The sequence below is a fragment of the Coturnix japonica genome, chromosome 1 (assembly GCF_001577835.2).
Source record: "Coturnix japonica isolate 7356 chromosome 1, Coturnix japonica 2.1, whole genome shotgun sequence".
Taxonomy (NCBI): Eukaryota; Metazoa; Chordata; class Aves; order Galliformes; family Phasianidae; genus Coturnix; species Coturnix japonica.
This window is the reverse complement of record NC_029516.1, coordinates 3,088,158-3,116,086: the sequence shown is the minus strand read 5'-3', so window position 1 is coordinate 3,116,086 and position 27,929 is coordinate 3,088,158. Positions and strand designations below refer to the sequence as shown.

The window sequence follows — 27,929 nt, the reverse complement described above, 5'->3', positions numbered from 1 at the left end:
ATATTTACTGGCTTCACGTTTTTACCTAATTTCACATTTTTTGGCTCAGTTCCACCATGAGAATGAATAAGAAATACCCCAGAAGATAAATATTTCATCACAGATTAACGTGTCTGATAGACTAATTTCAATGTTTTGTTTTCTTTTATATCACAGCTATAGAAAGCTGTGTTGCTATTGGCACTGCGCAGTGAAGTGTTTCTGTTTGGCTGGTGATGGGGAAGAGTACAATAAATGACGACACGACCGTTTTGTTCTAGCATCTCTGTCTCGAGCTTGAAGAGCTCAGAAAACATGTTGAAAATATAACAGTGAAAATATTACACATGACCAGACTCAGTGCAGATGGGACGTCTGCCGTCATTGAAAAGAATAAATGGTTGTGCTGATCTGCTAGGGAAAGGTTTTGGGTGGGAAGTTATTCAGATCCCCCCCCTATGTCAGACATAAAGGGACTCCGGGTGCCAAAGATGCAGGTTTCTTCTGTGCTTAAAATCCCACTGGAACATCAAGGAAATTGGAGGCATTCCAGGAGAGTTGTGTTTGTTTTTGTGAAAATAAATAGGGATTTAAAAAAATAGATACATAGATATATCTATTAAACCTTTGCTGGATTGTTCATCGTCTTTAAAATTAGAAGCTTTCAGAAAGATTTTGGAAGCCAAGAGAAACAGCGCGGGAGGGTTTGGAAGGGAAAGAAAGGATTAGCTTTGCAAGCTGCTTGCCTGCCTTCCCAGCCATGGCTGAGCGTGCCTGTAATGAAAGCTTTCTCTCTGGTCTTGCTGTCTTTCTCAGCTCCTACATTCAGACAAACATTGGCTGAACCATTATATCTTTCATAAATTTCAAGAGCTTCCACTCCATTTTAAAGGTCAAACAATGCTAAGTACTACAGTGGCGACCCTTCACTATTAGACTTGTAGACTTGTCTCCGCATTAGAAAATCTTATGCCACGAAAAGCCACTGTTTAAATTGAGTGAACCTCTTACCACGTGAAAGTGCTGATTTCCTTCTATAGGGGGGAATTCCTTTGATTTTCCATCCTAAAACAGTACTTGAATATACTGTAGGTTCAATAACGACACTAATTCATCTCCTTTTGTTTTGAGATTCTGCCTGGAAACCATTTGAAGCCTTCTGAGCATCAGTTCTCTGCAAATGAATGGATCTCAAGTTGAGTCCTCAAAAAATGGAAGGAGTCTCAGACTTTAACATTCAACATTCACTGAAACAACTGCGTGAAAACACCATCCAAATCTACAGGTGCTGTTTCTTCTTTAACTACTCTATCATTCTGGATTTGAGGTTAAATTCTAAGAAAACTGGGCTGGTAATGGGTGATATGACATTGCTCTGGAAATGCATCTGTACCAATGATTTACATATAGGTAAGTTTGCCCTTCCTCTTGCTGCGAGATTTGTATCAACTTCTTTTGAACAGTCATTTTCAGTCTAAAACACCTAAATCCAAGAAGTTAAGGTCAGAGAGAATACTCTGAAGCTCGTGAAGATATCCATCATGACACTCTCTGTGTAAACAGGATTACTGGGGGTTAATATCACATTGATGAGCACTAAGATGGTCATGGATTGGCATATGTTGTCCAGAAAAGTTGTATGATCTCCATCCTTTGAGATGGAGATCCTTGACACTGGGAATGGACCAGTCTGGTTGAAATGGCACTGCTTTGGGGTTTTGACCTACATCAAGCTCCAGGCAGCATTTCCCAGCTGTATAGCAATGATACATCCCACACTCCCTTCAGAATAGGACTGTCTATAGTGGATATATGGACATGTAAGATCTGGTAAGAAGCTTTATACAATTACAGTGCATTTAATCTCATCCAATTGTAGTTGTCTAAAAGTAAAATATCCAGTAAGTTTTCAAGCATGAGCTACGGACAGGAAACAAATCATCTCCAGGAGACATTCCATGAAAGAACACTTTCTACTTTTACTGGGAAAGTTTCCATATCCCATTTTATGTCCCAGCAGTTATTGCTCATAGCTGTAATTTCGTAAAGAGGTTTGTGTGCCCTGGTAACTCTGCAGTTCACAATGTACTGCTGTAATGAGGTGCAAAGTGCTATGTGTTTATTCAGAGAATGCCAGCCGGAGCAAGAGAGAAAAACTTGAATTCTCTATGTTTTAAAATACCCTAATGACTGGAGATTAGACATACTTAATGGCAAGGGCAGCATTTTAGCATTTTAGGTGAGGTTTCTTGCTTCTTCATTTGGAGATATCCTGATTACTGGAGAAAGACCCAATACTAAGTTACATTGATGGGGAATCTAGACAACCTAGCAATTCCTGTGTTTCTTAAGAAATAACATTGCAGCCATAGATAAGGTTCCCTGAAGATTCTAATAATCTGGTCCCATGGCATCACACATGGCAACATGAGGAAAACTGGATGTTGAACTTCCATATTTTTGAGGGATATATTCACCACATTTCTTGTTTTTCTCCTTTTTTCCAGTTTATAGAAAACCAAAACCTTAGCCATAAATGATCCACAGCCAAGTGTGAACATCTATCCTTCTGTTCCTGAAAAACAAGGAAGACATCAGAAAAAAAACCCAACCAAAACACAAAACCCCACACTCTTTGGGTAAGAACTTTGTAAACATCATTATCTCCACCGTCAGAGCAGACCACATGCACGTAAAAAGGATGTGTTATCAAAAATATCTATAATGGTGACCTTAAAACAGTACAAGAAGTGCTAATGAATTTCTTGTTATTTTAGAAAGGGACTTTCTTCTCCGTTGGTGCGAAGAGCTTCCTGAAGCAAAAACAAATGAAGCTCTTCTCTCTCTTTCTTTTTAAAACATAAGTTAGAAAACCTTTTCAGCTAAGTTTCTGCTTAGTTGTTTTCTAGCTATTCAGAATTAGAACTGCTCTGAACAAAGACTTCTACTGAACTGTCTTTGCTCAAAGGCTGCATGACACTAAGCAGGAGAACACAGAGACATCCCTGTCACGATTTTTATTGAAAATGTGTTGTTGTCAGTGTTTTATTGTGTTTGGGCAGAGGGAAGACAGAGAAGTGCTTTCCCCAGGCCATATTCAGAGCTAGAGAGACCAAAATTAGTATGAGACACTCTTAGCCATCTCCTTGGGCTTGTCTTTTGACACTTACTCCCTTTAGTAGCAGGCCGTTCTCAACAAGCTGTTCCTTTCTTAGATCATCTGTTTTCTCAGTTATTTGAGCCATGTTGAGAAGGTATGCAGAGCCAAAGCAATCAATGTCTTTGGTACTTGCCCAGTTCCACCACGTTCTCTCCTCTCTCTCTGGAGTTCAACTAGCAAATCCCATTGAAGACAGCAGAAAATAGTCCAAGTCTTAGCTCTGTCTCTAGAAAGATTTGTGTTTTTCTCAATACAGTGAGAAGTTCAGGCTATGTGTGCTAATGACTGGACCAAGAACTGGAAAGAACATCTCTATTTCAGTGTATTCATGCACATGTAAATTCCACTTAAGAGCGATGATATAGATATGCACTTTTTGGTGGACATGGTAGAAATACCACATAGCCAAGCAGACACGCCATCATTTTATTATCCTTTATATTTTTGTGTTGTTTTATATCTGTTCTTCCTGCAGTATCTGAGCTACATGTATCTGATGTAGCACCTAGAGTACCTTCCTTTTCAAACTTTAAATAAGTTGGCAAAACACTCTGAATCAAGGAGTCTTCTCTGTGGTTTATTTTATTAGTCCTATCAATTGTTTTGGGTTTTCCATTGTTCTCCATAAAAACAGTTAATGATTTATTATTATATATACTTATTTTTAATGCTACTGTTTTTATCATGCAGGTAACAGATGTGATGAGGATGGTCTGAGGGCAGCTGAGCAAACGCCAGGTAGGATCTGATGGATACAAACTAAAGCAGTCCTGGGAAACCTCGTCTTCTTTTCACTGCTTCAATTCAAGTAGCATCAGCCTCAGTGTAACATCAGGACAATTGAATCCTTGTCCAATCCCCTTGCTAAAGCAAGCTCCCCAGAGTCCAGATGCTGCCTTCTTAGAACTCAGTTCTCAATAGGACTACCTGTGATTAGCATAATGACATGATCAAAATAGGTTGAACTGTGAAAATTAGAGGTACCAGCAGAGAGTTTATGTACATCCAAAGGAGAAGCGAAGGAGCCCACATGTTTTTCCATCTGATCCCTTGCTTTCTGTAAGTTGCTGTACCCTTTTGAAGCGTGAAACCATTTGAGATGTGATGGGATGCTGCCAAGGGAAAGCGGTCTTCAGCAAAGTTTGCATATTTCTTGTCCAGTTGGAAAATGCCACTGGTTTTGAAGCTGATTGCATGCTCTGTTTCTGCTCAGAGTCCTGGGGCATGGACCCTTATTTGGGACCAAATACTCTATAGTTACAATGAGCTCTGTCCTGGTACAGGGGAGAACGTGTGAGGCCATTTGCCATGCATGAGCAAGTACTCTATAACCTCCAAAGCCCGTCACCAGGCTGGCCCTTCCGTGGTCGTATGAACAGGGTAATAGGTCTGGCTATAAAGTGTGCAAACTTTTATTTATGAAGGTCATACTTCCTCAGGGTAAGTGGAGTTTTGTTGGCTTCGTTGACTTTGTTTAGCAGACTAATGCATAACTGCTTTGTTGTTTGAGGTTTTTTTTGCTTTTTTTTTTTTTTCTTCAAGGAACAGCTACAGGGCATGAGATAAAATTTGTATAATGGAAATACCTCCTGCACTTCATTAGCATGTATCTCATTCAGCTCCATCCTCTCTGGTTCATGTTTCTCCTTCCTTGTCCTCCCAAGCCCCAGAGGGGCAATGACCATTAGAGGCCTGAACAGCACAACTACCAAGACATTTTTTACTACTAATTGCAGCAGGTGGAGTTTGTTTGCAGCAACCGAAAGCTGAGAGTTAAGGTTTGGTGGGTATCCTCAGACCAAATGTGTTAATCCCACAGTAGCTATCCCAACCCCACACCTTCTCCACTCCACAAATAGCGCTTGGTCTATGAAAACAATATTACGGTAACAGCAATAAAGTAAGGTCACAGAAATATAACCCAACAGAAAGGAAAACAGCCAACTATTTAGTATTTCACACATAATCGTCTCTTTTCAGACTTACTGTTTACTAGCATCAGTTCTCCCTCATTAGCCAGAGCAACACTTAATTGCTTTGTTTTAGATTGTCTTTGTCTACACGCCCTTGAATGCTGGTGTCATTGCAGTATTTGAGAACAGCTAAATCTGCAGTATAAATAAACTCCAAAGAGAAAATCCTGAAGCACCCATAGGAAAGGAGTGCTTTAAAATGTCCCCAGGCACGAGGTCTGACTTTTGCAGCATTTTCTCAGCCTGGGTTACTCTGGCAATAATTTGAAGGATTGCTCTTAATGCTGTAAGAAGAAGAAGCTTGGGGACTCTTGGAAAGGATGTTATAAAAGAATGCTGGGCCTCATTAGGAGCAAAAACAAAGGCACGACTCCTTAATCTGCAGTGAATAATAGGCCAGCTTTAATAATTTATGCTCACAAAGGACCAAGTCATATTATTTTCTATGTCTTTAGATTTGCTGATGCAAATTGTATCATGGTCTTTCTACATTCACTCTACTTCCTTCCTCAGGACCACACTGATTTTCTCATTCTTACACTAACATTTCTTGGTTAGCGGTTAGATTTAGAAACCTCCAACTTAGTCTAGCTGAAAAACTTTTGTAAACATTTCCCGCCTCTGGTATTTGCATTTAAAAGTTTATTTTTGTTGGGTTTTTTTTTTACATTTCTGTAAGGAATCCTCAAAATCTGTGCAGTCCAGATTTTTTTTTTCCACTCTCCGGATTAAGAATAACATAGAACTGAGATGCCGCCACTCACATTTATTTCTATGGTGTAATATTTAACCACAGTTTTTGGGACACCTGTAACAACTTCAGGGCTGACTCGACAAAACTCATGCTGCTGAGATTATATCTGCTTTAACTGAACTGCCTCGTAAAGAGAAGCACTTGCCCCAGTTCTAAAACTGAAGAGTTAGAAAGCTGCCTTATGATGAGCAGAAAAAAGATTTCTAATGGTGGTCTTCGATTTTGGTAGGTTCTCTTATGGTTGTGGCAGTGTGAGTTCCCTGTGGTAGGATGGGAGTAGATGCCAGAGATATGGGGTATTTATGTCTGAGTTTATCATCTAGATCCTCTTTATTTTCAACATGGGAAAGCAGATATTTAGAGGGCATGTTTCACCTGACCTATTTAAAACATTTTCTGAGATAAAGTCATGCCCTAGTTGAGTCTATATGTCTTAGTTGACAGTAAAGGGAGTCTAGACAGACAGACCAGGTATAGACATTTCCTCTGTGCGATTCTAGAAGTGTTGAGAGTTTCATCTTTGGTGTCTAGGGAGGAAAGCCTTCTTTTTCTTGGTTAGATAATGGAAAGTATTGCATATCCAGCAACCAAGACAGATATTACACAAAGTTTTGGTCTGAATTCTACTTTAGCAAACAACATCATTATGTTATACACATGTATAGACCCAGTGCAATAAAAAACTCGTGTATAAAGGAAGTCTAAGCATTTTCTCTGGGCTAAAGAATGGTTGGTCTCTGAGACTGTCCAGAGAGGTAGTTTAGATCATAGTATCACAGGATGATAGATGGCAAATAAGAGTTAATGATAATGCAGAAGGACTTTCTCTGAGTAAAAATTACAGGTTGTGAGCATTGATTGTAGGTGTGGACACAGCAACTGATTGTTGCTCTGTCCAGAAGTGGAGGAATATCCTTAACAGACCCTAGAATCTAGTCTGGAAAAAAAAATTGAGGGGTCATTTACTCTGTGCCCAGGCAGAATCAGCTCCACCTCAAGCATTACCAACCATTAACAAGGTCTGTTACCTTGTCCATTTTTTCCCCTTCTCCATCAACATTCCTCTCTCACTCTCAAGTTATCCAGTCTTTCCTTTGAGGTTGCGTTCTCCAGACCTTTTTGTCATCCTCCTTGCTTTCCTCTTAGCTGTCTTCTGCTGCTCCATGTTTACACAGCATCCTATCCATGGCTGTACTATCACAGCGTCAAACAAAGAGTTGCTTGTATGTTTTCTATACTTCTGAATTATATTTACTTTTTTTTTTTTTTTAATGCTTGATTTGGTCTTTTTACATGCGAGCCCTGATTTGTTTTCAGAAGAAGAGCCACCTAATCAGCGGTGCAGCTGTTCAGTTTTGCAGGTAGGATGTTTTATTCTGTCTGCATGGACTACTCACACCTGTTCTCTAATTTGCAGACAGAGTTTTTTTTTGTCCAGTAGATTGTGGTCATTTTGAATTCCCTTCCTGCTCTTTAATACACTCATGTGCTCTCCTGGCTTTGTATCTTGTGTGGATGCAGAAAGTATTGTCTATATTCATGGTCCAGATCTACTCATTAGATGTTGTGATATTTTAATAATAACGTGCCTGGTGTTGGATTCCTGCAAGGAAATAATAGAATGTATTTTGACTGTTGCTGGACAGTAATCTGATGATTTTAGAGAACACCACTGACAGCTGAAAAAGCCAACAGAATGTCAGGTTCCATCACTGGGGATGGGCTGGGAACAATGTTTGCTGCTGTCTAAAACCTTGGTGGGACCACATGTAGGGTAGGCTGTGCTACTGTGATCACTGCATCTCAAAAATGACTTAGTGGAATTAGAGAAGGTCTAGAGAAGAACAGTTAAATGATCACAGGGATGGAACAGTTGCCTTACAAAGAATGACAGCACAGATCTGGGACTTTAGGCATGAAGAGAGGGAAAACATGGAGTTAGGTTAACTGCATTATGGAAGTGAGAGCATACAAGCCACCAAATCCTACAGTAACAGAAGGGAAAAGACACAGTAGATCCATTTAAAACAGAAAAAAAATGGAAGCTGTTTTTTGGTATAGAATAATCCTTCAGTTTGCTGCCAGATGAGGTTGTGGAGGACAGTGGTAGTGACAGGCTGAAATAGGGATTACACAGTAGATGGTTGTCCAAAAATAGATCCAAAATGCATGGACAGAGATGCAGCCATGGATGCTAGTGGAAAATGTCCTGATCCAGCTAGATTGTGCTTATGCTTTATGTATGAAACTGCATGAACCTTTTGGGTTTAGGATCTTGCACACACTGACCTGAGAGGGAAGAGGGTAGCTTTTAAAAATATGTATTATTATTTCACATGAAGGATCTTCAGGGATACTACGTGACCCTGGTCTCTTTGTCCTGGCCTGGTTTTATATAGGCAGCTTAAAGATGTTTGTCCAACAGTGAGCATTCTGTGTTTCAGAAAAAGAGAATTTCCTGTATCTCAGTGGATGTGAAGAAAAAGCCCATATTCTCAGCTTGTTGGCATTGAGCTATAGTATAATAAATATTCATAGAGACAGCTATGGTGAGAAGTGTTCAAAACACTGAGAAAGGAGAGATGTTGATTCTTGGATTTGTTCTGGAGGATGAAACCCTCCTGATAACTACTGATAGAAGCAGGAACGCAGCAGATCTCTTTCAATACACACATACACTCCAACTTTTGAACTGAAGCATAATCAGTTTGTAAAGGACGCTGAGTGAGTTAGTTGATGGACTTTATCCAGCACTGAGTACCAGATCCCAGAGGTTCCCTTCAGTTTTATGGTCCTCATCACAGAGCATGGCATCAGTGAAATAGTTAATGAGAGTATGATGAAAAATGCCCAGGATGGTTGACAGGTGAGACTGTCCATAGTCGATAAATAATCAATTCAAACTCACTTTTGAAGTTCAGTGTGGATTTTTGGGATGGATCCATGTCACCCAGCTGTGGCCACATAAGAGGCTCATGGTTGGTTTAAGTCGGTTATGCTGGTTGAGTGGTCTGCAGATGGGGGGATGGAGGGAAGTTTGGATGGGTGATTCATCATGTAGATGTCAATGTCCAGAAAAGGTGAATCACCCTGTAATTGCACTCATTGACTTTCTCCGCTGACTCAAAAAAGAACTTCAACAACTATCTGGACCATGCAGTTCTCTCTTGACTGTAACCAGAGTCCTTGTTGACCTTGTCAAATACGATCCACTTAAGGTACAAGATCTGTGTGCCACGTGTCATCTCTTTCTCATTTTTATGGGAAATAAAAAGCAGATTAAAAAAAATCTGGCCACCATAACTAGGTCTTGGGGAAACATTTCTGATGATCATTTCTGATATGTGGCATAACCAGGATTTCCCCATATTTTCACACTGATGGGTTGATGGTTGGACTAGATGATCTTAAGTGGTCCTTTCCAACTTTAATGATTCTGTGATTCTGCTTTGCAGTAGAACTGGATGTTGTTGCGGAGGATAGGAAGGGTCCTTTGTGCCAAACATGTAATTTTTGTCATCTCTGTGAACACGTTCCCACGTTTGGCTTAATTCTGAAATTCTGAAAGCTGACAGCAGATGCTTCTTTTTTAGATCCTTCCTTTCCTAAAGCTTCTCTCTGCACTGAGCATCCTCCAGATTTAGAGGAAACTTTCATACCTCGAGGTGGTGGTAGAGCAAAAAATATTGTGTTTGTGTGTGTCTTTTCCACTGCAGAAAAGATCTGGGCTAGAAAATAAAGAGTGTCTGAAAGAAAGAAAGTAGAGCTGATCTGGATATCACTGTGGGGAAACACTGTTTTATCATGTCACTGTAATAACTTTTCTTGAAATACTAATCAGTAAGTAATCTGTAAAAGAATCCAAGAGTGATTTAAATGCAAAGACTACCCGAGCTGCAGCTGTTTGTTATAGGGTATAGCACTGCTTCCCATGCTTCAGGTGAAGTTCCCATATATTTCTTCCTAATAAAAAAAACAAAACGAACAAAACCAACTTTTGGTTGTTAAGCACCCTCACCGTGCTTTCAAGGATTTAAAAGGAAGATACAGGTTAATGGCACTTAATTAGCTATTCATGCCCCCCCCTCCATTGTCCTGTCAAGGTCTATATAAAATGTTAACCCCTTCAACAGAGGGTTTAGGTAAGAATGAGTCACAGAGGAACAGCTGAATTAAAGAAATAAAGCACAAAGCTTGCTTCTTCTAGTGAGTTCTGTGGATGTTTACTGCTATTTTAAAATGGACCGTGTTGCAAAAACATCGTAGCACTTCTTTAAGTGGACTTGTCTTTGCTTACAACACCACAGGTTTTATTAAAAAACAATGCCCAGCTGAAAACTAAATGCTAATCTGTTTTATTTGAGATGCTGAAAGAAAGGAAATGTGTCTCCTGGGAGATCTTGATACAGAGCTCTATGAATTTCTGCTTTCTCTCCAGTTTCTGAATGATTCTGCTATTTTCCAACAGATAAAGCTGCATCAGGTGCAGGGTAGGTGAACTTCGAGCCTCCATTGATCAGTGCTCCAGATCAAAGGCCTCTCAACAGTAAGAATTTTAAGACCATTTCTGAGGGATTTAAATTACCCCTCACTAAGCATAGACCTAAGGAAGGCTGGAACTGAGGCTGCATCTGCTCTCTGGCAACTCATTTTCTGCATCTTAGAATCACAGAATCATTAAGGTTGGAAAAGACCAATTAGATGAGACTAAGCTCATCTAATCCAACTCTCAACCCATCCCCACCGTGCCCACTCACCCAATGTTCCCCAGTGCCACATCTCCATGTTTTTTGAACACCTCCAGGGATGGTGACTCCACCACTCCCCTGAGCAGCTTGTGCTTTACTGCTCTTTCTGAGAACAATTTTTTCCTAACATCCAACCTCAGCCTCCCCTGGTGCAACTGAAGGCCATTGCCCCTCATCTCTCTTGGTCTTTTCATCACTGTTTTAAAATCATAATAGTTTGCAAGATCTAATTTTGCCATCCCAATTTGTCTCCGAGACTGAGACCATGTGGTGGTCTCTTTTCCTCCCAGCCCTCTGCTAAAAGAGAAGACTTTCTGAGCAGTCAAACCCTGGAGACCATTTTGAGAACACTCAACTACCAGCACAGACACCAGCATCTTCTTTTACCAACTCCACCTTCCTCATTGCTCAAGAAATTCCAAGTTCTCTCCATCATTATCCAGGTTTCACAGAAACAGAGAATTGTTTGAGTTGGAAAAGACCCTTAAAATCATCTGGTCCAACTCCCCTGCAATGAACAGGTTTCCACCACTTCTTTTTTCATCACTTACCCTCCTTTTTCTGTCACACATTTCTGTTACAAATCATCTAAATTACAAGACCAATAGTAATTTTTCTCTCATAAAACCCTGTGTTTTTTTTTCTATACACACATTTTTCCTCTGCTCTTGCCCCTTTCTGCACCCAGCTCTGCTTTAGGACACCTGAACACCTTTTGCTGGCAGAAGCAGTGCTGTTTTTTCCAGGAATCGCTCAGCACTCTGACCTATATCACAAAGCTGACCTAACTAATTGCTCTCACAGGCAGCAACCGTTTTTTCTGACCTTTAAAAGGCCCAAATGTTGAATTACGGGTCTTTCTCATGCAAACTGTGCTTGTAGCAATTAACCACCTGGGGTCACCGTTCCTTCCATCTGACTGTACGCAGTGTGCTCTTGCTTGGAGAAAAACTCACCATTTATAATAAAATCTTAGCGTCTATTATCCGCCTACACTGAGATTTGCTGCTTGAAAGTAAATGGTTGCATGAAAGATCTTGCAGCTTACCTTCCAAAAAAGACCTTGGCCAGCAAGAGAACAAAATATATAGCTAATGAAGAATCCGCATCTGCTGCCCTTCTCTCAGGGTCTGCACTCATTTACTGACTGCCAGAATTCGAAATAGCTGGGGGGATGCAAATTGGCATGAGGGGGCTGCAGGAATGGTCCCCACATCTTGCAAATTCAGGTTGGATTTTAGCAAAAATTTATTATCAGAAAGAGTGGTGAGACACTGGAACAGGCTGCTCAGGAAGGAGGGGGAGACACCAGCCCTGGAGGCATTTGAGAAATGAGCAGATGTGGCACTGAGGGACATGGCTTAGTGATATGGTGGTAGGGGGTCAATGGTTGGACTAGATGACCTCACTGGACTTTTCCAACCACAGTGATTCAGCTATGAAAGTCAGTAGTTCAACCAGGCAAGAAACAGAAGAAACAACTGGAAGTGAACTCCTCTGCCCCCAAAGATCAGATCACATTTTCAGTAGAGGAAGGACAAATTGTGTGACAAAAGTCCAGGATTTCTCTCAGTCCCATACACCAAACATTTTCCTAACCCAAATGACTATATGCAGCTGCATATCTTTGAGCACCTTGGAAAAAGGCAATAAATTAGGACCTATGACTGTCAGACAGATGTTCAAAGACCAAATCTCTCCAGGTCTTTCGGACTACACGGAGATAAAGCACAATATTTCCTTCCCCGTTTTCAGTTTTCCCTTTGTAGGAATCCGTTTTGCTTAAGCTGAAACCTGGACAATTCATGAACAAGAGAAGCCATTTCCAAACCTACCAACCTCATTCTTATAGGTTCTTATGGGTCAAATGTCCTTCCTTCAGAAGTTCAGCTGCCTCAGAGAAGCTGCGTACATCAAAACATATTGGAGTGGGGTTTCACTATAAGCAAATAAACTTCCAAAAAAGCAATATCCCTTGGGACTTCTTCCTTTGTAGGCAGAGCACACAGCTTGTGTCTAATACCCACGCTCATACACCAGACAGCTATGCTATACTGATAATCCTTCTCAAATGCTTGTTCAGCCTCATGATTGGAGTTGAGTGGTTGAACAAACCTGCTAATATTTTGCCCCTTTTACTGCCCTCAGCTGCAGGAACATCTCTGGAGTCAGCAGCTCTGATGTGTCAAACCACTTCCTCCACACGACAGCACGCACTGCGGCGCTGTGCATTAAGTTTGATTTCCTGGATAAAAGCTACTAATACCCGAAGAGCCTTTAATCTCTCCGCGGAGCCAGTCAGTGAAACAACCATTTGCTGACCACAGAGTCCTTGGTAATTCTAGGGCTAACCATGCAGTAGATAGATTGTAGGGACAGCCAACACCAACCCATCGCTTCTCAGAAACTTCACCATCCTTGGCGTTACGGAGGAAGGATGTAATCAAGTCCCATGGAGCTCAAGCGCCTTTTGATGTGGCTCTTGCTTGGATCCATCATGGGAACAAGGGCAGGTAAATGACTCTTTCTGATTTTTGGGGAGGGAAAATATGATTTGCATTTTCGTGGTGGCTGCTGGAGGATGTTCGCAACGTCCTGACACTCCTTTCAGGTAAGGAAAGAGGTTAAGTACTTACTTAAGGAATTTTTATTCTAAGAAAATGAGAGGAATGGGTTTTGTGCCCACAAAGCATCAGTCAGAGACAATCCAGAGCAGCGCGGGATACTTTTGTCTGAGTAATGTGTGTATCCTCCAACCCATCACTGGAACAGTGGGCAGATCAAAGCAACTTCGGGCTTCTCAGGCAGCTTCTGAGTTTGTTTTTCCATTTTCTACGTAACATTAGGAAATGTAAAAATAGGCACCAAAATGTTATTGCTTCGGTAGGTAAAACTGATAGCCCTGCTATAAGCTAAAATGTGCTGTCCAAGTTTGCTATGGGTACTAAAGATACCAAATATCCTTTCAGTCACACCTCCCAAACAGCAGCGCCTATAAATGGAGGCAGCTAATTCATTCAGCACAGTTTTATACGTGTATACATTGTAAAACTGCTTATATCTGGCTCATATATTGTGACAGTTGTGTGTACTAAGGAATGGTCTGGTGATATACCAGTGTGTTTGCTTTTAAACTAGTGATGCCCAGGTTCAGAGGTGTGAGCAGACACAACCTAAAGTAGGGTCTTGGATAACCTCATATTTTAACTGCTAATGGATCATCTCCAGCAGGGCTACACCTTTCACTAAGGTCAGGGCATCTCAAGGAAAGATTGGGATGCTTATAACCAAATAGTTCTACCCATTAATGCAGAAGTACTTAAACAAATATTTCACTCTCAGCTGATTTCATTCTGGTTAAATAATTTTGACTGTAAAGGCTGAAATTTTCCCTATGTGGGGTATATTTATGCTGTTCAAGTGCTGCATATGAGAGCAACAGAGTGAGACTTTCAGCCAGAGATATGTAAATGGATGGGATCGCTTCTGGGATGAGTCAAGTCCCTATATCTTGCTTTCTGTATTACTGTGCCTAGGAGACATTGTGAGAGTTCTTGCTGACAAGTCTCGTTTATCAGAAATCTTTCTGGGTTTTGGAAAAAAAATAAATGATGAGGTGTTAAGTAGTTGCATTTTATGCAATTTTACATGATTTAGTTCTTTGATGAATAAATAAATGCATAGCGTTGCATTCTTTGCTGTAGCTCTAAGCTTCTCTTCCCTCTCTCAGCTCCCTGTATTTATTTTGAATGTCTCTCCCAGTGCTCATACATCATAATTTATATCTATACAAATGTCTCCCTGAAAATAACACAAATGGGTAGAAACACTGCCCTTTGTACCAGCTTAGAACTTCTTATCATATGGATGCCTAAAGTACTGTGGTTGCAAGACCTGCTGTATTTATTCCTTATGAGGTTCAACAAGGAGAGTGTTTATTCCTTATGGTCTTCAATGGGGAGAAATGGGAATAGGCATAAGGAGAACGAAAGGAAAGAAGCTACATCAAGGAGGTCAAAAAAGAGCAGATCTTTCTAATCCCAACACACACCATGCTATTCATGTTATTTTGCCTTACTCTTTTCAGCTCTGCCCAATACTTCAGGTTCAGTTCAGTAAACAGATCTTGCCACAGTTGTTGTTTGCAAGAGTTTAACAAAAAAAAACAAACCCAAACCCACCAAAAAGAACTATTGGCAATAAACATCATTGGGGGAAAAAGAAAATAAAGTCTATTATTTTAAAGAGCGGTTTCACCAATGGGTCTCAAAGTGCTTTGCAGAGGGCAAAGTTCTCTGATATTAAATGGGGAAACCAAGGGTCGTTAATTTAAACTACGCCTCAGTGCTGAAGATGGAGAGGAGAAATGCAGAGAAGAACATCACCTCATTTACCCTGCACAGCAGCAGTGCCTAGGAGCTGTAAGCATGGACAGGGCGTATGCAAGGTGAGGGTCAAATACAAGATGAAAGCTGGACTGTGCTCCTACGATCTTTCCACCTTGGTATTCATTTTACAGGAATACACTGAATATATTTGCAAGTCAAACCTGGAAGGGATTAAAACTCACAAAAGGAAGAATTTCATTCAGCTGAATTTCATCCACACAAGATGGGTACCAGATCTCAGTCATTTAAATGAGAGGAATTTCTTTCCCATTATACTTGCATATTAGCACTTGCTTCCATGGATTTGAAATGCAGTGCAGAATAAATTACGGTTGTCAACCACATACAAGTGCTTCTTCTAAGGTCAAATAGAGAGCAAATATGCTTATAGAACTTCCAGATACAGTGATTCGCAGCAGCAAAGTGCCCACCATAGAGTTACAATCAAAAACTAATTTTTTAATTGCTAAAATTGTGATCCTGCAAAGAAAAAAGCCAGCACTGTGGAGAGAAAGCCTGCAGTATCTGCTTCTGAGATAGAAAGATCTTCTCCCTGCATATGTCCCCATATGTCTCTCATTTCCAGCTTGATCTTAAGGGTCTTTTACAACCTAAATGATGCCATGATTCAATATGATTCTATAATTACCTTTTATTATGATAAAAAATCCTCTCTAGCTACTACTGGAAAGAAACTACCTTTGACTCTGCTCACTAGACCATCACTCGCTCCCTGTAGTATCATGTTTTTGGTCCCACTTCCTGATGCCCAGATAAGTACCTTTGTCTCTCCTGTTACACGAGCTGCATCTTCAAATCCAAGCTTTTGGATGTTAACTACCTGTGTTTTACCCTTATCTCGAATCTTGGAATGATTTTTCAACCTGAATTACTTACTCTTCTTTCCATCTTCTCCAGTGCTTCTCCAAAATCACATTTCCAAAGTCCTCTCATGACTTTCTTTGCTCAAATCCCCATTCCTCATCCCACCACTTTATCATCTGCTTTTTCTTGATGTTCTCTCCTTTTAAAGTGCAATCACAAGGTCAGAAAAAGAAATCAACAGTGACAAATAATTTCCATCCCACTCTTAAGAGCTCCAACAAAGATCTCAATGACCAGTTCTACACTAAGGTCATAAGTGAAATGAAATTGAGTTCTAAATTCCAAAAGTCAAGATTCCCACCAGGCCTTTTTTCAGTGTTGTCTAAGACTGGGACACTTGCTCAACATCCATTTCCATTATCAGAGAAGATCTTCTCCATAGCAACAAAAGGAAAGGCTGAGAAAGTTCCAGCCAATAGAGTCTGAATGTCCATCACTGCAAAAAAGGCCAGATTTCCTTTTCAGTAATGTTACTTTCATTTAGATACCTAAGAGCCAAGTGTAATGGAAGCCACAGATTTAAGCAAAAAAATTGATAAATCTATTTTAAAACCAAATGCCACACACCAAAGCAAGGTTTTCACATACAATTTCTACAAAATCAGACACTGTGTTCTCCTATTTTGTATACAGGGCTTTCCTTTAAGGAAACTGAGCTCCGTGACTTCACCACAGAAACAAGAAGGCTATAAACACAGAGAAAAAAAGAAAAAGAACAGAATAAGAAAAACAAATGTCTCCCATTCTCTACTTCATACACTTCATATTCACTGAGCTGTATTTGAGCTGGTTTAGTTTACCTACCATTCACTCCCTTATGAAGCACTCCCCCCTTCTTTCCTAACATTCCCTCTTTCAAATCCACGTTTGCAGTGCAAATCTCCTGCCCAGTCCCTACCAGGTGTGAAATCTCATCTTCTTTAACTTTAGCCACTTGCAGCATTGATGTATCCGTCAAGATGGATGAGTAGACCCCCCTTCCCAGCCAGAGTTGATAAAGAAATGCTTTTAGGGTACAGATCATCTACCAGATTGCAGATAAGGGAGTGATGAGTCACTGCCTGCAAGTCCCTTTCTAGTGACTACAGAGGGATTTAAAATGCCTGCTATTTGTCTGCTGGGTGGTATTCATTAGTTTATGCTTTTAAAAAGGCATGAAAACAGCTAAGAGGCTAAACTATGCTTGTGAATTATCCCTGGGCATGAGAAAGGTTCCAGTCTTGTTTATGAAAATATTTAGATTAAGAACACTTTCATCCTTTTTAACAAAGTGTTAATAGAGAAGTCCCCAGCTCGTATTCCAACTTATTTTATGCTATCTTTTCAATAGAAACGTGTTCTAGAATAACGCGCTCAGCAGACATTCACTTTTCTATTCCTTAGAATAAAATAAGAATATGGAAACCCGTCTCCTGCCCTATAGTGTTGGTGTCTTTCCCATTGCTGTTGATATCAAAACTTGTGGCTGGCAATTTCATTTACAGTGCATTTCTGTCACTTAAATGGCAGACTCGTGACATACCCAGACGAATTCATAAAATAATCTGTGTTTAATCTGCAGTACAGACAACCAAAATCTCACAGGCAAATTATCGTAAACATCAGGTCTGCAGCTCAGCATCACAGCTTCCACCTATTGCCAGCTTACAAACCCACATAGACTTAGATGGCATAATCAAATGGGAAAGAGCTACAGCTACCTCGTTATTGGGCCCTTTGGGAAAAAAGAGTTCTGAAGTTAGAAAAAGTTCATTACCATTTCAGTCCAGTTGCTGGTATCAATTCCTTCTGTTCACCCATAACAGTTTCATCTTCAGGAGGTATGCTCTATTTAGAGAGCACAGAGTTTCAGACAACATGAACCCCTTGGGCTGAATTAGCATTTCAGGAACAGCCAGGGGAATCTCTTCATTTTGACATGGTTTGGTTTCTTGGCATATCTAGGGAAAGTCTCCATCTCTGAACTGGCAGCTGTGTGAACTTCCTGGCTTCGTCCCCTGCTCCTACCCAGATCTTCAAACAGACAGTTTCCTACTGATCCCTTCCTATCGCCTTTGTATTTGGGGGAAAAATGTCCTATGTCTGCATCTCACTCTTTTAACTTTACATCAGAATAATGTCAGCACCGGTGACACAACGTCACACGGCAGAGGAAATTCTGAGCTTAGGTTGCCATGGCATGACTCACTGCCTGTGTTTGACTAATCACTAAAAATACCAGCTAGGAATTTCCCCGTTCACTTATTCAGGACAAAAGGTGCTGTTCTGATGCCTTATCTAACACTGCTTTGCCAGTTCAGACATGGAAGAGAAAAACACAGGTGAGTTTCAAAAATACTGATACTGCACAGCTACTGTGAGCAAAGTTTTCTACTGGGTCAATAATGTATATGATTGATTGGGAAATCTCAGAGAAGTACAAGTACTCAAGGAATTGATGTGGTTTAGCTAATGGTTTTCTTTCCTCTGAGCCTAGATGGGGGAGATTTAGACTGGATAAAAGAAAAAATAGATCTGGTTGTAGATGTCCTTATTCATTCCAGAGGAGTAGGACTAGATGACCTTTAAAGGTCCCTTCCAACTCAAGCGATTCTATGATTCTATGATAATAGCATTAAATGTTGAGGAGAGCCAAAAGCCTAACTTGTAGGGATAGAAAGTAGAGATAAAGTCAAGGAGATAAGGCTGGGAAAAATAGATCCACAGCAAGTAATTTATGGAATTTCTCAGCTGGTCAGAGCATTGAAATAAAGACCTCCGTCGCTAGTGCTATGGGACCTTTGTGGCTATTTTATATGTTATTGAAAAGCTCTTCAATCCTGCAGGATAGCGTTGGGTTTATCTTTATATTTCTAGTTAAGGACCCAGTCTCACTCTGATGCCTGTGTTCCTCGTTTAATCACTGAATTACAGTGATTTAATTGGTAGATATGCATCAGTTATGGAAGGCAGTTAAGCTTCATTTAGCACAGGATGATAAACTTATGATATGGCATGGTTTGTAGGCCAAAACACAAACACATCAAGGAATTCTGCCTAGCATTGGCCTCTGATAGCACCTGTATGATATCTGAGAGCTTATATGGGTGTCCCAGATGCCTTAAGACATCTGAAATGGCACTGGGGGATCTTTCCTTAAGTAGGAATAGCAGGAACTCACCTATCTTATTACAGAGATGACAAGCAGTGGCTTGCAGATCTGTACTTTCTTATCACAAGAACACACACAAACTAACATTAATTGCCACCTAGGTAAAAAAAAACACAGAAAATTAAAATTAACCTTCCCTAAAAAATGTAAAAAGTCAGAAATCTAGTCACAGAGTAGATCTGTACTGCTATTCCCTAGATCCCTTGCTTTTTCCCATCTGTTGACTCTTCTATCACCCACACTTCAGGGATTTTGTGTCTTTTAGGGTCAAACCATCCAGTTTACTTGGGCACAAATGGGATTCTGGGGTGATGGCAGAGTTTTGTGTCTGCAATACAATCCAGATCTCTTACTGATTCGTTCTTGGCACAGGTTTTCTACGTGATGTCTAATGCCATGAAACATTCTTGCACACCTATATACAACCACCTACAGCCCCTACAGCTTTGGAGGATACTTACTATACCTCAAAGAGAGCATGAAGTAGTGAATTAGTTTGAGCCTGTGAAGCTTCTAAAATTCAAAGCACTGGGAGCTCCTTTGGGTTTGGTGGCCAAATTATAGTTTCCAATCTTAGATGGACTTCACTGGGTACGTTGTCATGATCAGTAATTACTACTCCATCTACTGCCACAATTTCTGGAGTGCAGGATGACAGCTGGGGCTTGTTTTGGTTAGGTATGGTGCCATTGTCAGACACAGAAAATTTAACATCCAAATATAAGACATTAGAAATACAGAAATACTGTCAGTCAGCATGCCGGGAACCTACTTATTCTTGAAAGGCAGGTAAAGGAACACTTAAAGAAAAGCATCTTTGAACACAGATAGGACACCTAGAGACAATGAAGAGGAATAATGGCAGTTGATGTTTTGGCACGTCCATAATCATGCAAGGTTCCTCCCAGTGTGAGGACTGGCATAATGGTAAGCCTGAAAGCTGATTGATTTTGTATCAAACAAAGGGAGAGGAAGTCAAACATGACAAGACCAGTGGTTTGAAAGGATATGATTGTTGGTAAAAAGGTTCTTTTCTGCTTGACGTCCCTTCGAACCTGGGCCATTCTGTGATTCTGAGAAAGCCAATGGAGAAAAGCAAAGAGAAGCTCAGAATGGCCAAGGAAAGGCTTAGGAGAGTCATCTTTCTAAATTCTTTCTGGATCAAATGTAGGAATGTGGTTTTAAAAGCCAAATAAGTTACATCAGTTGTTTAGATGAGAAAAGGTGAGGTGGATGAAATGAAAAGTCTACATTCCAGGAATGTTGCATGAGATCCAACCAAATCTTGCACCTTTTGATCCAAGAGCACAACTTAACTGGAAATAAGGTATTGCTCACTGTCTTCTCTGTGCACCATTTATACACAATCCTCATCTGATGCCTGCAGCTTCAGAAGAAACCTAAATTCATTTGATCACTGACTGAAACAACAGTTGCCCTTCATGATGAATAGGCTAAATGCTGTGGCTTTTCTTAAGAAGAGACTAAAGACTTGTAGGTTTGGGTACCTTGTGTTGAGATTCAGATCTGCAGTCTGCTTCAAAGAGGCGTTTGAAGTCTTGAGGGAAACATGCTTTTAGCTTATAGGGAAAGTGAGAGTACATGCTCTCAACTTGCTGCTCATCTGATAACTCTTTAATTTTAATCACCCTGACAGTCTGTGGTAAACCATGTGGTTAACTATTTCGAGTGCTGTGTGCTTCACTTGAAGCCACAGTCTGATGCAGTTTGTGAGGTGAGTTCTTTGATAACACAAAGACACGGGGGCATGAAAACAGTCCATGTGTGGCTTGGCTGTTGAGCCATTCACAGTGCTCTTCATTGTGGTCTTCTTTGAACTTACTGACTTTTACCAAGTGGCAGGATAATGAAAAGCAAAACGGGCAGAAAATATCAAAGTGAGAAAATGATGAGTGGCACTAACAGAGCTTTACAGGACTGGGCTTGGGGATTGCTGGCTGGTTTGCTGTAGGCATGGCTTTGTTTCAAGGAGAAGTCACTTTAGGAAGTCAAGGGCAGATGACAAATGAACAGCTATCAGGAATTCAAGGCCCTTTCACAGTCTTTCTTGCTAGTTCCAAGGCTGCATTAACTATGACTGTAGAAAATGTGAAGACAGTAATTAAATATTTTACACATAATAGCTGCTACTATTATGTATAAGCTTAAGGGGCTGCAGAGCATGAACCCAAATATATTGAGTGTCTGCTCTGATGCAGCCAGTATATTTTATTTTCTAATTTCTCAGCCTTTAGACCTTAAAAAGTCATTAAGTAGTGCCTTTATTATATTCTGGGTCTGCAGCTCAACTTTCAAGTGCACTGAAAATGATCTCAATTCATTCCAACTGATTGAGAAGTATAATTAGTTACAATTTGCTGATGACACAGCACTTAACATCCTTGTTTGGGGACAAGTTATATATAGGTTTGAAAATATATTTCCCAGTAAGCTGCTTGTTGGCGTGCCCAGATAGAACTGAGTCTACTCCCCTTTTGCAGATCACTGTAACTTTTAATACTTTTTGTTAAGTGTAGATAAATGCAAGTTTCACGTTAAATAGTGGAGATTCCCAAAGTTGGATTTTTTTTGCATTTTGCCCAAATCTATGCTTGTAAAATCAATGGTAACGGCTAATTCCAATGTGAATAAAGATAGTTAACAATACTACTACTAATAATAAAGTAATAAATACATTTTAAAGCATGTAAAATAACTAATAATAATAACCAGACATGGAGATAATCAATCAAAGAAGCAAAGCTTCTCTTATTCCCTTCATGCCATGCAGTTTCATTCCTTAGCCCTCCAACAATGGACCAGTCTTCTGTTAGGAGGAAGAGGAGGAAGCTGGATTTGCACATTGACTCAGCTGACTCTTTTCTTTGGTGAGCAAGGCGGGTGCACAGGCTGCTCTGATTCATAGGTTTTCTGATTGCAGAAAAATGCCCACGTCTTTCAACTACTGAATTTGCTGATTTGGCTGCTGAAGCATATCCACTGAAGACCAAACTGCGTTATGAATGTGACAGTGGCTACAGGAGAAGAAGTGGGAACTCCTTGATGATTCGGTGCCAGAATATATCAGGGACTGCTTCTTGGGTCTACGATGAACTTGTATGTATTGGTAAGTGATTTCCAACTATTTTTTGGCACTTGTGGTGCTTTCCTGAAGGGTAGTGCAAGATGTAACAGGGCACTGCTGTAACAAACAATCTTTTGTGCTTATCTGTGCAAATTAAAACTTCTAACAAGTCTGTTCTGTCTGTAAAAGCTTGATTGCTCAGGCTTAGCTCTGCTCTCTGTCCTGCTGCCATGCAGTAAATACGTCTTCTTCTCACAGATGAGAAACTTTTGTTCTCAAGGAATCACACAGATAAATTAAATTCTATACAAGAGCCAGCAAGAGAAACCCAGAGCCCAGCACCTCCGAAGCAAGTAAATAATTCAAGTAAGTTAGAGCCTAATCAGCACTAAAACACTTCTCCCATTCATTTCCATGGAAGCAGTACAGGAGTGATAATGAGTAATTCTTAATTATTTTAGTAGTCAGGGATAATAAATTTGCTAGAATACCTGTTTGTCTGAGCAAGTGAAAATGTGCAAGCAAATGATTTCTTTAGATGTTAGAGAGAGGGGAAAGCTTGGTATTTCTTACTTGCCTGCATTTTATATGAATACAAAGCACGTTGTTTATTCCCAGGTAACAGTGATAGGATGAGAGGTGATGACCTTAAGTTGCAGCAGCGGAAGTTCAAGGTTGGATATTAGGAAAAATTTATCCTCAGAAAGAATGGAGAGGCACTGACACAGGCTGCCTGGGGAGGTGGTGGAGTCACCATCCCAGGAAGTGTTAAGAAAAGGGCAGACATGGCACTGAAGAACATGGGATGGTGGGCATGTTGGGGATGGGTTGATGGCTGGTCAGGATGAGAGCTTAGAGGTCTTTTCCAACCTTAATGATTCTTTGATTCTATGAAAAACAAAAGCAGTAAGTCAAATCTATCTGCCTAACAATATGCTGCTTTGTGAATTTCCAGGTTTTTGTGGTGTGCCCAAAACTGTCCCACATACCTCTCTAAGTGCACACCAACAATATTCTGTGGGGCAAGTATTACATTTCAAATGCCCGACTGCCTACAACAAGCAACTTCCTTTCTCTGGCACCATCACGTGCAAGAATGTGGATGGAAGTATCAAGTGGACACCCCTTGATAAGCCATGTACCAATGACAGCTGCCCTACAAACAAGCATCTGTCACATCTGATTGAGGCAGGTAAGATTTTTCTTTGGCATCACAACAATGTCATGACCTGTTCATAGAGGGTCCGCACTCAGCCAACAACTTAAGAAGAAACCTGCTTGGGGTTCAGGATGGAGAGATCAGTGACCACAGGACTCTGACAGTGGTGGACATGATGCTCATGGGAAGGACATAGTCATATCCTACTTGGGAGATTTCATACTAAAAAGGGAGAAGAATCTGGGAGCAGATAGAGCCACTCTGTCACAGATTAGGACAAAAATAGTAGAATAAGCTTTTTTCTCCTCGCTCCTGACAGATGAGGCCAGTGTAGCCTCAGTTCAAACTCCAAAATTGCATCAGCATTTCCCAGGATGAATAGTTTTAGATGAATCGTACAACAGAAAGACTTACTTCTTCCCAGTGACTATAACAGAGCCCAGATAACTACCTCAGAGACCACACCTGCATAATGACAGGTGAGAGATGTTGCCATGCAGTGGAGCAGGGACATTTGGACAGGAGAGTAGATCAATAATCAAGATTTTCTCTCTTTGTATGTTCAACTCATCCACCCATCCTGATACAGCCAGCGACAAGTATGTCATTTTGTTAATTGGGCTCAGTCTTCACCTCATCCTGTAGATAATTACTTTGCCTTTGAATTTGCTGTTCTATTGAAGAGATCCATCTCTGTTCTAAAAGCCAATAACCGTGCTGCAAGACACATCTATGCCTATGGATGAGATGAAAAGTCGGTAAAGAAAGTGTACAGACTGTTTAAGCACTTCAGCTTTTTATGAAGTGGTTTCCAAAGGCATATAAGGGATATAAAGGAAAATAGATCACCCCCCAAAAAATCTGTTTTTTAAATGCAGTAATTTTCAAATTCTTCCTCTGAAACTTTCTGTGAATTCAGTGCGTATCTCCCACTGAAGGAAGGGAGGAAAATGTAAATATTTAAATGATGTGTTTCTTACACATTTCCAAAGGGCTGAAAGAGGACGGGAAAATAAAATATTTGCTCACAGCTAAAACCGATGCATTTAGATCAGTCTGAAATGATTTTCTCCTCCCCCTTCCCCATCTCCCATTCAATCATTAGCTGCTAAAATAGAAATCAGCTCTTACTGTGCATATGCTCAAGACTTCATACAAGGGCTCTTGATTCCAGCTGGAGTCTGCTGGCAGCCGTAGCACATAATAATGAAGAGGAATAATGTAGAGTGATAAAGGAGGGGAAGGAAGGATATTGCTAACTATGCCAGAGGATGCAACACTAGGATCTCCTGGTTATTTGGTTGCCCTCTTGTTTCACAGATCCCCTCTGGTTGGGCCTGTTTGCCCCCATGAGCAAAGCAATGGGGCCATGTGGGGGAATTATTGTGCCTGGGCATAGGGACAGGTTAAGCTGCTCACCTATTTCTCCTGGTTGGGGTAACTGCAGATAACTCCAAGTGCTGATTTTGTGCTTATTTTGTCTTCTTTTTACAGTCATTTTTTTCATTCTGCCTCTCCATTCTGCTGTCTTTTTGTGAGTCGCCGAGCAGAGACGATAAAAGGGAAGGAACCAGGAAAACATGAAGTCTAAAAAATATCCCTGGGAGAGCTCTCAGTCAGATCTGCCACCTCATTATTGCACCGCTTGGATTTCTGAATACCTTCTCTGGTATTAAATAAATGACCCCGGATTTTGGGTTGTCTGGTTCAGCTGTTAAATACTGGCAGAAGAAAAGCAGGAATCAGAGCTTCTGAATTCAAACAAGTGTGCATAAAACCATTTTGTCTCAGCCATTGTGGAACTGAGAGTGACAGTTCAAATAACGGGTGGAAAATGAATCCTGTGAGGAAATTAAGGTTAATTATGCAAATATGTTGGTTTCAGATAGATTGCGCAATCAGTCTTTTTCTCTCTGGCTGGTCTGTGGGAAGCCTGGTGGAGCATCTGCCACCATTACCACGTACTTCTTTGTCCTTCGTCCCCCTGATTTCTCAGACGTGCCATGACAACTTTGTACTGCAGACTTATTTTAGTCTGGCCTCCTCACTGCTTCTATTACTACACTGAGACATAACTTGTTCCTGTTCCGAGGCTCCTCCGCCTACGTAATCCAAAGTGTCCCTGTTTCACACTTGGAAGTTCTCCTTTTCTCCTCTTTCTCTGCAAATGCTCATTCCAGTTTCTCGTTATGTTCTTTACTAATTACTAGTGGGCTCTGCCTCTCTGCTGAATGGGAATCTTTCTCTACAAGGCAGGAGGAATCATAGAATAGAGTCGTAGAATCATAGAATGGCTTAGGTTGGAAGGGATCTCAAAGATAATCTAGTTCTCACTTCCACCCCGTGACACAGGAAAGAACTTTGTTAGCAGTGCTGTCCCCCAGAAACACTTCTAATAGTATAGCAATTATAGTATTCTGACATAGAATCATAGAATCATAGAATCACCAAGGTTGGAAAAGACCTAAAAGATCATCCAGTCCAACCATTCACCTACTACTAATAGCTCCCACTATTACTAATAGTCTCACATAACAACAACCTCATTCTATTCCATCCTATTCCACTCCAGTATTGCTCCAGATCACAGGAGGCACAAGATTAATTTGGCAGTTCCTTCTATACTTGCAGAGCATCAAAAAGCCTACTGCAAAGGCATCTGAGGACAGATTCAAGCATGACTTCAGCATGTGCAGTATTTGATATATACTTACTGTACTGGGAATTTATGAGGTTTTAATAGACTTTTGCCACTTTTTTAGCTATAGTCTGCCTGGTATGATGGAGTTCAACTGAGAAAATATAAACAACATCTGAGACAGACAATGGGAAGGAACAAGTCCCTTAGAGAAACATGTTTATCTGACTCTATTGCCTGTAAGTATATGTATGCCTGTACATAGCTGTACATATAGATATACACATGTATGCCTATATGTAGACCCAATCCCTCAGTGTCTAAAGGCACTTGTTTCTCTTCATTAACTCTAAATGATGCCCACATTGACCAGATTACCTCCATATGCTTACATGTCAAAAACCAAACAGGGTTAATCCCTCCAAATTCAGTAGGCATGACATGTTAGTTTAGTTTTCTATTTTGCAATAGAGTGCATGTCATTACTTTACTGAGCTGAATTCCTCTTGAGTTTTTCTCACTCCATGGCTTTGATGTTTATACTTTCCATAGCTTTTCTTTATTCCTGTTGGAGCAGGACTAATTTGTAATATGTATCTTTATAAAGATAGAGAAGTGATGGTCTATTACACACTGGTATATTGTATGGGAGAAAACAGCAATCTATATTTATACAATAGATGAGATGTTTTCAAACCTGCCAACTGCTCTAAAGTGTGTAAGCAGTGGTACTGAGCTCTTCCGCTTCATTTGTTTAACGCACATTAGTTACTGTTAACATAACTCTATTAAACACTGCAATTAGGTTGGCATGACTTGTCCCACTCACGGAGGTTGACTGAAGAAGGCTAATATTTTTCCTGCTTCTAGAATGTACATTTTTATCCAGTTATGCAGATAATGAGTCATGTCTCCCATTGCTCTGATGACTTAATCTACTTTCCCTAGCCAGGTTGGCTCATGGGCCCTCTCTCCATATTTTGTCTTTGTTTCTTGGCAATCAAAGGTGACACACTGTCGGTTCGGTACCTGTAAGCAAAACATACTGGAGAAATATTATAGGATTCAATTCTCTTAGCCATTAATGTCTACATAGGGTCAGAACCCAGGTGATCTCCAGCATGGGAGCTGTATATGTACTGTATCAGAAAGCCATAAGTCTCAGGCAAGCTGTACTTCACCTCCTGGTAGGGCTTGTTGGCTCGATCCTTCAATACAACACACAGAGAGTGTGGAAATCAGAAAGGTGCAGCCTGGAAGCAAAAATGAGCCACTGAAGGAAGCTGTGGCCAAGCATGTGCCATCCCTCCTGCTTTCTCCATGGCCACTCATTCGTTTTACATGAGGCGTGGTGTTTGATACTTTTATTTTGTAAACCTGATTTTCTCAACACGGAATGATCAATAAACTGTAATGATAAATAATTCTGGATGGTTGAACGCAGGTGATCCTTCTTGTTATGTCTACCAACCCCGTGATTCTTTGGTTTTATAATTCTGTGTGAGCCAAGATTTGTTTTCCATTACTCTGCTGGCAGCTGTAGCCCAAATGATGAGGAGGAGGGATAATGTCGTGTGATAAAGGAAGGGAAGGAAGGATATTGGTGACCTTATGCACAGGTACTGTTCAGCAGCCAAAAATGGTCCATATCTCAGACAGCTTAAAAGATGTCATCTGAGTGCATGAAGGCAGTGAACAGTACAGGTCTACCTCTCAGTCACATTCTTAACATTATAGTTACCCACTCTTTCTAGATTCATTTTTACTTCTCCTGTAGGAATAAATGTTTGGCTCGTTTAGGGACTATGAAAGCATGTGAGCAAAGAACTCAGGACTCCAGCAACACCAGCTCTATCAGTAATTTCAACGTTGCTAATTCCCTATTTCCTCCTTTGGTTTTTATGTAGAAGAAATTCAGGGAAGATATTTCCCAGATAGATTTTAATTTTAAAGCTGCAACATTTATATCCATGCTAAATATTATCCTGGAGAAGCTCCAGTGATTTTGC

The 27,929-nt window shown here is 40.5% G+C and overlaps 1 protein-coding gene and 1 long non-coding RNA gene across 3 annotated transcripts; both read left to right on the top strand.

The window, feature by feature from the left end:
• The first annotated feature begins 249 nt into the window (after positions 1-249).
• On the top strand, positions 250-5,742 carry LOC107315260. Its single transcript, XR_001555842.2, has 3 exons — positions 250-1,264; positions 2,487-2,618; positions 3,830-5,742. It is a non-coding gene; the product is annotated as an uncharacterized LOC107315260 (long non-coding RNA).
• A 7,054-nt stretch (positions 5,743-12,796) lies between these two features.
• LOC107315066 (interleukin-2 receptor subunit alpha-like) lies at positions 12,797-27,359 on the top strand. 2 transcript variants are annotated; one of them, XM_015865079.2, is made up of 5 exons: positions 12,797-13,127; positions 21,980-22,165; positions 22,382-22,489; positions 23,079-23,311; positions 24,777-27,359. In XM_015865079.2, the coding sequence occupies exons 1-5, from the start codon at positions 13,067-13,069 to the stop codon at positions 24,864-24,866; spliced, it is 678 nt and encodes a 225-aa protein (XP_015720565.1). In that variant the 5' UTR covers positions 12,797-13,066; the 3' UTR covers positions 24,867-27,359. The 2 variants fall into 2 exon arrangements, with proteins under 2 accessions (XP_015720565.1, XP_015720652.1); XM_015865166.2 differs by having other exon boundaries at positions 12,800-13,127; positions 23,079-23,315.
• Positions 27,360-27,929: the final 570 nt, after the last annotated feature.

Excerpts from the sequence above, each read along its gene's own strand:
- LOC107315066 (XM_015865079.2), top strand. The coding sequence starts at position 13,067 with ATGGAGCTCAAGCGCCTTTTGATGTGGCTCTTGCTTGGATCCATCATG. Across the intron at positions 13,128-21,979 it reads CATCATGGGAACAAGGGCAG|AAAAATGCCCACGTCTTTCA; the intron begins GTAAATGACTCT and ends TTCTGATTGCAG. Across the intron at positions 23,312-24,776 it reads ATCTGTCACATCTGATTGAG|TCATTTTTTTCATTCTGCCT; the intron begins GCAGGTAAGATT and ends TTCTTTTTACAG.